The sequence below is a fragment of the Carcharhinus amblyrhynchos genome, chromosome 16 (assembly GCF_965287045.1).
Source record: "Carcharhinus amblyrhynchos chromosome 16, sCarAmb.v2.hapA, whole genome shotgun sequence".
Classification (NCBI taxonomy): domain Eukaryota; kingdom Metazoa; phylum Chordata; class Chondrichthyes; order Carcharhiniformes; family Carcharhinidae; genus Carcharhinus; species Carcharhinus amblyrhynchos.
The window spans coordinates 27,465,579-27,475,991 of NC_137339.1; the positions used below are offsets into that span (position 1 = coordinate 27,465,579).

The window sequence follows — 10,413 nt, forward strand, 5'->3', positions numbered from 1 at the left end:
TGTCCGCTTGCTGATTGATAAGTATTGTCATGCAGTGAGGACCTAGAAGATTTTGTTTGCAAATTTCTTTTTTCATCTTTACTTTGAGGAAATATTATTAAAGTTGTTTTCATTGATGATAAGAATAACACTGGTTTACGCATTCATTGCCCTTGGACATTTTTAAATATCATTGTTGCAGGTTCATACATTGAAACAGTCAGCCTATTAGCATAATGAGGCATCTTAGTCAACAGCTATTTTACAAATTTTAGGGTCAGAACAGCTAAGTGAAGCTGGTTTTGTTTCATTTGCATGTATGTAGTAGATCCTGCTAGTACATCGGTAATATTCCAGTAATGTTGCTACTGTTTACTCTATGCTGATGAATATTGTAATATTAGGACAGGGACAGGTTTTATGAATTGCAGAATCATTTACAGTGCAGAGGAGGCCATTTGGCCCATCGAGCCTGCACTGACAACAATTCCACCCAGACCCAAGATATCCCCATTAGCCCATCTATTTATCCTGCTAATCCTTCTGACACTAAGGGACAATTTACCATAACCAATCCCTCTAACCTACACATCTTTGGACCATGGGAGGAAATTGGAACACCTGGAGGAAACCCACGCAGATGTGGGGAGAACATGCACACTTCACACAGACATCCCAGGCCGGAATTGAACCTGGGTCCCTGCTGCTGAGACAGCAGTGCTAATCACTGCGTCGCTATACCACCCATGTGAATCATCAACTGGAGCTGTTGGGAAAATCACTAGACTAGTAATTTAAAGACTTAGGATAATGCTTTTGACCCAGGTTCAAATCCCCCCATGGTAGATGGTGAAAATTTTTTTCATTCAAATGTCTAACCATGAAACCATTGTCAATTGTTGTAAAAACCCATTTGGTCCATCTGCCATCCTTACTTGGTCTGGCCTAAATGTGATTCTAAATGTGACCCACAGCAAGTGCAATTAGGGATGGGATAGCCAGCAATGCCCACATCCCATGAACAAAACAAAACTGGCTAATTTGTTTAAATTGCTGTCCCACTCCACAAAAGGGATTAAACCAGTTAAAATCATGTCCTAGAGATCCAGTGCAGCTTTTGTGATATATTTTCATAGAAATCATAGAAACCCATCAGTGCAGAAGGAGGCCATTCGGCTCATCGAGTCTGCACCGACAACAATCCCACCCAGGCCTTACCCCCACTTTATTACCCTGTTAATCCTTCCAACGTATCATAGCCCGGGACACCAAGGGTTAATTTAGCATGTCCAATTAACTTAACCCACACATCTTTGGACTTTGGGAGCAAACCAGAGCACGTGGAGGAAACCCACGCAAATGTGGGAAGAATGTGCAAACTGTGCACCAGCAGTGACCCAAGTTGGGAATTGAACTCAGGTCCCTGGAACTGTGAGGCAGCAGTGCTAACCACTGTGCCACCATGCCACCCAGATTTGCAGATTTTACATTCTGATTTCAGTTTGCTTCTGCAGAGATTTGAAAAAGGCACACTTTTCAGTTAAGGTCAGTTATTCCAAGAAGCTGGAGCTTCCACCAAGTCTCCATCAGCTGCAGTGTGGAACTCCAAAGTTACACCACTGGTGTCAAGTTGGCATTGATTACAATGGAGCTGAACTAACAGGAGGAGAACACGGTGTCACCCATATCAACTGCTGTCCGAGACAATTCTATCCCCTGTTATCTAGGACATCATTTGAATCCTGTGTTTATATTGCAACTTATCAATTCGCCAAATAACTATTATTGCTTAAAACCTAAATAGTCCATCAGAAAGTTAATATCGCTCAAATTTTTGAGTCTGTGTCCCACTGAGTTGGACATCCTGTTGGGACAGGATGCTCCTAGTTTCAGTGATTTACATTTCGGTTAACAGCAGCCATTTTAACTCTCTCAAAGGACAGGTTTGAAAGTCACTGTTATTCTACTGCAATAATTCTCATTCTGATATTTGTTAACCTCCAGATCACATGATCAAGTTTGATTCTATCCTGAACGAGTTTACAAGGAACCCGGCGCCTGTGCGGATCATCCAGGGGCCGCCAGGTGAAGCCGGGCGTCCAGGGCAACCAGGACCACCCGGAAGCAGAGGGCCCCCTGGAATACCAGGCATGCCTGGCGATATTGGCAGAGCTGGCTATCCAGGAGAGATAGGTAATTGATATCTCCTAGCTCATATCCTAAACCACAGCTCATTCTCATCAGTGGAACATATTGCCGGTGCGCAGAAATTGTTATGTCTTTCCCAAAGTTTAACTGGTGGCGAGATTTTTGTTTCCATTTCTTGAGCAGTAACATGGCAGAATGGAGTGTAACAACAGAAAATGCTGGAAACACTCACAGGTCAGGCAGAATCTTTGGTGAGAGAAACAGAGTTTAGGTGGGTGATTTTGAGCCCGCGTCAGTGGCCCATGGGATCGTCAATGTGGATGGAAAATACGGAGAGAATTCTGAATGTTTCTTAGGTTCCTACACCCCTCGCTAGTGATGCCATGAGGTTCACGCCCATTTTAATGGATTTCAATAAGCTTTGATATAATCAGCCCCTGGGGGGGAGGGAAGGGTGGTGTAGAGGTGGTGGAGAGAGACATGCCCAGGCACTGTCTCCTTGCAGAGATTGGCACTGCCAAATTGGCACTATGCCAGACTGCCAGTACCAACCTGTGCCAGGAGACAGTGCTAGAGCTGGGCCCCCTGGTCAGCCCTACAGCAGGGATTCCCCTCCTGTTTACTGGGGAGGGCTGACCTGCATTGATGTTGCTACTAGGGTGGGGAGCCTGTCTTTTGTGTGGTGATGGTTGGAGAGGGCTCACAATGCTTCTGAGCGGAGACCTAATTGTTATGTGGGAGTTGGGGGGAGGGGACTGTTCAGATTCTGGGCTGATCGAGGCATCCTTTAAAACCAGTGCCCCATAATCTATGGAGCTGACCTTGCCTCTGTGCTAAAACGCTCACTTGCCTTTTAACATTACAAGCTATACTCCTACCCTAGCATGCAGGTATGACAATCTTTTTGCTTGCTAAAAAGGGACAGAGTCATTCAGTTTTCTAATTGTATGCAATACCTGGTGACCCTTGAGGAAGAACGTGTGTATGAATGTCTGCTGCACCCTTCCCTCCCCCCAGGGGCTAATTACATTAAAGCTTATTGAAATCCATTAAAATGGGTGTGAACCTCATGACGTTAGTGCCGAGGGGTGTGGAAATTTAAGAAACACTCAGAATTCTCTCCGTATTTTCCATCCACAATGACGATTCCCTGGGCCACTGACGTCGGCTCAAAATCACCCACCCAAACTCTGTTTCTCTCCCACAGATGCTGCCTGACCTGCTGACTGTTTCCAGCATTTTCTGGTGTTATGTTGCTGAGGAAGAATGTGTGTATGAATGTCTGCTGACCATTACGTTAGGCATGGCCTTCCTTGCAGAAGAGCTCATCAGCATTCACTGCCTGGATTGATAGAGGAACTGTAGCCACTTAGGCGAGGTACCAGAAGGCCGTCACTCGTCTGAGAGCACCCCGTCAAGAGGAGAGGAGAAAATGAACAAATAGTCCTGTCACTGATTTCAGCCACCTTGGAGATCAGTTTGAAACATTTAAAAGCAGCTGAAATGACAGGGTGATCCTGTAAATGGACACAACAAACAGATGAGAAGCTGCTTGCATGGGAGAGTTAGAGTTAACCCTGTTCTCGGAACCTGTTTGAATTTCCAAGCACAGATGGGCAAAGTGTTGGCTGCACACGCTGTAGCTATTTTTTTATCAGCTTTGAGAAGTCGAGCCAATCAACCTCAGAGAGGATACTAGGAAATGGCTGGAACACTTTGGGGGAATATTTAGGTGGACCAGATCAACTAGGCTCACTCCTCCTGATGGATGCCCACACTCCCCACCTTTTCCATATCAACAACTTCTGGTTCAATTTGTTCATGGATTTCCCGCCCACTCTCATTCAGCCTGCCCAGAGTTTGGACTTGCTGAGCACTGGCAGCTCACCGACTGTGGTCTGTTGAAGCCCAAAGGTGCAAATGGTTTTGTCTCCCTGCTTCATCCATAAAGCAGCTGCTGTGGGTGTGTCACCAAATTCACACATGTTCTGGACAAAAGTTCAGAGTCATGCCTTCCCTGTGTCCTTGTGGAAAAGGTGCCTCCTCTGACATTGATTTTTAGATGATTGGTGAAACAAATGAGCTTTGCTTAAGGATCATACGTGACCGGGGGTAGGGAGTAGTTTCCTGCCATTCCCAATGACGGGATCTTCCGGTCTCACTGAAGGTGATGCCCTGCCGCAGATTTCCTAGCAGAGGAGGTTGTGAAGAATGGGAAACCCAATTTTTAGCGAGTGGAAGCAATGGCAGAGCTAGGGTACTCAAGTGATAAGCTTTACAGGGTCAAAATGCTCGAGGGATGGGATTCAATGAGAGAGTTGGTGAATACAAAGATGGGCTTTAGTAAGAGAGTTTAGGGAGAGATACACTTCAGTGGGCTGAATAGGACTGTCTTATCATTGACTTATTTCTTATTTGAATTAAATAACTGCCCTCTGTGCCAGGCTTAGCATGATGGTACTTATTTGGCTTCAGGCATTGCTGTTATCAAACCCCCTCTTCATGAAGGAACAGAGAGCAGTAATGCCCATGCTAGTATCCTAACATATAATCTTTTGTGCATAGTGCTATTTAGTGAAATGTACCCCATGGTGTTCATGGTAAGTGATTATTTACTCTACACAGATGTCCAATGAGTGGATCATTTGCATTTGGATAGGTATTTGTTTCTGCCCGTCTATGTAGTCTTAAATTTGCCTAAGTATGACATTCGCTTTGTCAAAAGGTAAACCAGGCAACAAAGGAGAGAAGGGTAGCCCAGGAATCAATGCTCCAGGCTCCGAAGGACCGAGAGGGACACCAGGTAAGGATAATGCTCATCGTTAGTCAATGGCTGATTGTGGTCAAATTGCAAAACCTGGCTACAATCCACACAGGCGGAAGTTGTGGGATTTACACCATTTCTCAGATTTGGAGGATTCTAGTTACAATTAAAAGCTTGATAAAAAGCAAAGTACCATTTCACCTGAATCTTTGCCGCAGAATTAAATAGGAAGAATTGAGTCCTTTAACATCAATCAGTACAAGATCTTTGCCAATTTAATCACTTCAACCAATTATTAAATCTGGCTTCATTTAATAACTCATACAAGCTTCCTGCATGCTGCAAAAGAAATGAGCGAACTAATTGAAAAATGATAGTAGTACACTAGCAAGAAGTATCATCAGATAAATAAGTCAAGGAGGAATATTTAACTTATTTGTCTGTTTGACTGGAAAGACTCTGAAGTTCCATCCCCACTCGCCCCCCTCAATCCCCACATTATCATTTCATTATCTCTTGAATAATCTCTAAGAGCTTCACCTCTAGTTAACCCAGAAATCCATTTCATTGATTATTTTCGTATGAAGTTCCTGCCTACTTGTGGAGCGCCTGGATCAAGCCGAATAGTTCGGCTGAAGAAATAATATTATCCTTGTTCAACTTCATAACAATGCCCCAAACTCCAATGGTTTATTATTTCCTTTATTAGCCAGTCCTGTCAACTCTCTGAAAGAGAATGCTATTTTTGTCAATTAGTTTCTTCTGCACCAAGAAATTGCGATCAAAATATCTCAATCAGTTTCATGTTGGACTCTCAGAGCCAGCGAAGGCAATCCAGCATCCCTTGTAATAAGTGAAATTCCCCAGATTTCAGAAAGATCCCATCAGATTGAAAAACTATTAATGTAGCGAAGACAATTATTATAAAGGGGAGGTTGATCCCTTCTCTGAGAGCTAATACCTAACCACTCAAAGAGGAGTACCTCGCCTCATAATCTGTTAAAAGTGTGTGAGAAATAGTACGATCTGCTCTTCAGCAACTTTTAGTGGTTAAATCAGAATAACTACCTGTAACTCTCTCTGTAAAATCAACCAATAACACTTTATTTATCCAACCAACAGTGAACAGATTAACAAAATTATTAACAAACTAAATAAACACTACTCTAACGGACTGCTGTTAAATATGATTCCCACTTAATAACAAAAAAAATAGAATTTTTAGTCACTCTCAAAATTAGAACCAGGTTTCATATTCCGTCTTCTTTCTTTTTTCTGGAATCTCTGTCTTCTTTTGCTATCTTTACTATTCAGATAAAGCTTTGAGCTAAAAGCTATGAACTGTTGCAGAGAGTAGTTGTCTCTCTGGAGCTGAGAGCTGTCTCTTCTACACCTATTGATATACTAACATCCCCACAATAGGATTGGTTCTCAGGTCATCAAAACATCAAATTTAAATCTAATAGGCTGCTGTTATCCAAGTACATAATTTAAACTGGGCAAAATTCAAATATTCAAATGCCTGAAGCCTGTTACCAAGGCAACCCTGCTGTCTGGCTCTTTGATACGATGTTTCAGTCTGGTTCTCCATATACCTGCACCTTTTTTTGAGAAGCACTAGGACAGAAAAAACAAAGCCACTTTTCAAAGGGATCAAGCAATATCTTCATCTCTTAGCATTTTACAGTTTTTAAAATATTTTTTACAAGCACCAAATTCTAACATTCTACTCAACTTCACAACGCAATCCATAAGACCATAATACATAGGGGCAGAATTATGCCACTTGGCCCTTTGAATTTGCTTTGCCATTCAATCATGGCTGATGTTTTTCTCAACCCCATTCTCCTGCCTTTTCCCCATAACCCCTGACCCCCTTATTAATCAAGAACCTATCGATCTCTGTCTTAAAGACACTCAATGGCCTGGCCTCCACAGCCTTCTGTGGCAAAGAGTTCCACAGATTCACCAATCTCTGGTTGAAGGAATTCCACCTCATCTCTTTTCCTTTAGCCTGAGGTGGTGCCTTCTGGTTGTGGTTTTTCCTGCTAGTGGAAACATCCTCCCCACGTCCACTCTATCCAGGCCTCGCAGTATCCTGTAAGCTTCAATAAAATCTCCCCGTCACCTTTCTAAACTCCAATGAGTACAGACTCAGAGTCCTCAAGTGTCCCTCATACGACACTTCATCCTGTCAACCTGCAATGGAATTTAATCCATAGGCCCAGAAGTGGGAGGAGATTCTGTAGCCAAGTGCACTGCCAGTCTGCACTGTGCTGTCACTTCATGAGCCACCGCGTTTACTCACTGAGCAATGTTCTAACTTTTTATATGTTTGTGAAGGTCCACGAGGTGAGGGAAAACGTGGAAAACAGGGACCGCAGGGCTTGCCTGGCCTGCCAGGCCGTCCTGGACTGCCAGGTTTTCCTGGGTCCGTTGGGCCACCAGGTCCTGCAGGACATTGTGACGTCTCTGCCTGCAGCACGCTTAGCCCAAGGAGTAAGTATGAATATCTCTTGCTGAATGTTATCAAGTTAACAGCTTCAAAGTTAGCCTTTGACTCATATATATCTTTTCTCCTAAAACCTTTTCACAAGAGGTTTGAAGTTTGACAATCTTTATTTCTGGTTTCTGTTTTTGCTACTAATGTTTTTTTTTACAATTTTGTTTCAATTAGGCGAATCAGACGTTGAACCTGAGGCTGACTTGCAATACGTGCCTTAAATCATTGGAAGCAATTCTCGTTTTTATGTGTAAGGATAAGTACAAATGATCAAAGCAAACCATTTAATGAAAAGCATCGAGTTGAAAGAGCCACAAACCACAAGAGAATAGGAAGATTTTTGTATCTACATTGTGATGGCACAGTAAGTTTCAACATGTTGGGCAGGATTTTACGGCCTCGCTCATCCCGAAACCGTAAAATCCAGCCTCAACGGGCCTTTCCATTGTCCTCCTCTCACCTGCTCCGATTCCCATGGTGGGTGGGATGGTAAAACTTTGGCCATTCTGTTTGAAAGGGAATGGGCAAATTGATGGCATGGTGCATGAACAATCATTCATATGTAAAGAAATCTGAAGTTGCAGTGTAGAATAATTGTCTGCTACCAGAAAGAATGTGTGCCAATCAGTCAGATAACATGAATGTTAATCGGTACATTCTGATAAATAAAGAAAAAAGACTTAGACTTATTTTTGGTGGCTGATGTAAAGTTAGCTGCAAAGAAATGCTTTTGAGCTGTTTACGTGTTGAAGAAGACTGAGAGTGTTCATTGTTGCTGCAGAACTACAGTCATTTGCCAAATGAAATTTTGTATCTTTTTTAGTGTTAGTATCTTAATTTTTCTCAAAATCAATACGAATTTTACTTCGATGTGCATTTAATTTAGAGTTTGTGAAATTTCCTTTTGAGGCATGTCACTAAGTATAAGCCTGAGAGGTGTAAGAATGTAAGTAGTTCCCATTCAGCACCATTACATAGAATCCCTACAGTGCAGAAGGAGGCCATTTAGCCAACTGAGTCTGCACGGACTTTCCGAAGAGCATCTTACCTAGGCCCACCCCCCTCGCTCTGTCCCTTATTCTCATTTACCATGGCTGATCCACTTAACGTACACATGTTTGGACTGTGGGAGGAAACCAGAGCATCCCGGACAAAACCCACGCAGACACGGGGAAAACATGCCAACTCCACACAGTCACCCCCAAGGCCAGAATTGTACATGGGTCCCTTGTGCTGTGAGGCAGCAGTGCTAACAACTGTAGCACCGTGTTGCCCATACATATATTCACAAAATAATTGTACAAATGTCCAGAATCAAATATGGTTTATGTTTGTAAATGTATTTTTTAATTGTAACATACTGTTTAATGCTGCCATCTAATTTTAATGCCTGGAGTACTCTATCCAATCAGTTAAGGAATGTTTTCTCTATGCTTCAAGTTACTTTTACACTTGCAAATGTATTCTAGGTTTCCAACAACATGAATAAAAGTATTTCAAACCAGAAATAACAATTATTATTTTTTGCATGTTATTTAGAATGGAATTAATATTAAGCTCACCTAATAATGAGTTGGAATAAGCTGATGCACTGGATGGAAAAGTGAGAGGGGATTGTGTTATGATTAATCCATTGAAGAATGCTGAGATGCACAGCTATGGTGGGGAATTCAAATGTGGAATAGTGACAGGGGAGTAGCACCAAGCATGGCTGGCTAAACCAGTTGGCCACCAGGTATGTTCAAGTCCACACTCTTTGGATCAGAAGGAGCAAGGATCAAGGCCAAAGGGAATGACCAGTTTAGGTCTTGGCACAGGCCCAGTGTAAACTGTGGAGTCCACAATTTATACTTACCTAAAGACAGGGAAGGAAGGCTACGTCCCTGATACAATCATGCTTTGTAAAATCTGCCAATGTTCAGGGCAGAACTGGAGGAAATGGGCAACCTGGGTGATAAAGATGGCAGTCCAATCAAAGAACTGAGAATGATCTGCCCCCCCCGCCCCCCACAACCAGAGAATGATCTGGCCTCCCTCGTTCCACTCACCCCAAATCAGAGAATGATCTGACCCACCTCCCTCCCCTCCCCACCCCACCATCAATCTGAGTCAGAGAGCTGTTGGAAGCTCTGAACTCACCTCTTCAGAAGCTGGAATGCCCAAAACAGACCTTTGCCTAGCATGTCTGTTTTGCACCAAATCTGGACGCGTAGACGTGATGGTAAAGTTGGGCGGGCAGTTCACTCATTCAACGTAAATGCATGCAAGTGTACTTAAATCGCCGTTGCGCCCGATTCGGGTGCGGTTTAGATTGCAGCCATTTTCGGACCTTGGTAAAGTGGGCACCTGCGAGGACAGGGGCACGAATCATGCTAATCGTATCATGCCCGACTTCACCAAGTTTTTGCACCCAAAATCAGGTGCGACTCAAAGGTGAAATCGGGCCCACAGAGTAACAGGGAAATTGTCATCATGGAGATGGTGTGAACACAGTAAGAGATATAAATAGGTATGAGATTTGAACAAGTATTTCTGTTTCAAACATGTATTTTGGATTTTAAAATGTATTTTAGCTTTTTTTTAAATACAGTTGTAAACTTTAGTCAAAAGTAATGAGGCATGATGGGATAAAAACTTAGCAGACAAACCACATTCTTTGGAACAATGAAACCACAGAGTATGCATAGTTTAATCAGCAAAAGTTACAAGCAGTACAGTTCCCAAAATCACTTTATGAATAGGGCTGTTCAGGTTGTCCTGATAGACAGTTCTTCTCAGATGTGAGAATTTCAGTTGTCTGGTTTAGCCATTGATGTAAATGAGAATTTGTGGGAACAGTAATTTTGACTTTTGTAGCTAAGCGTTTGGGGTTGCTGAACTACAGAGGGGAAATGCATCCGAAATCCCATGAAGTCAGAGGGTAGAATGTAATTGGCTAAAGTATATGACAACTGTTAACAATGATTAATTAGTACTAATGATGACCGGTTCATAACTAATGGGAAGGCCGGAAAAGCAA

General features: G+C 42.8%; 1 protein-coding gene across 1 annotated transcript in view; it reads left to right on the top strand.

Moving 5' to 3' along the window:
• LOC145353921 (collagen alpha-1(XIV) chain-like) overlaps positions 1-8,893 on the top strand; it is a 141,597-nt gene extending 132,704 nt beyond the window's left edge. The window contains exons 45-48 of the mRNA XM_080204918.1: positions 1,984-2,172; positions 4,853-4,930; positions 7,235-7,390; positions 7,569-8,893. Of these exons, the coding sequence (XP_080061044.1) occupies positions 1,984-2,172; positions 4,853-4,930; positions 7,235-7,390; positions 7,569-7,615 (470 nt within the window). The 3' untranslated portion in view covers positions 7,616-8,893. The remainder of the gene's footprint in view (positions 1-1,983; positions 2,173-4,852; positions 4,931-7,234; positions 7,391-7,568) is intronic.
• Positions 8,894-10,413: the final 1,520 nt, after the last annotated feature.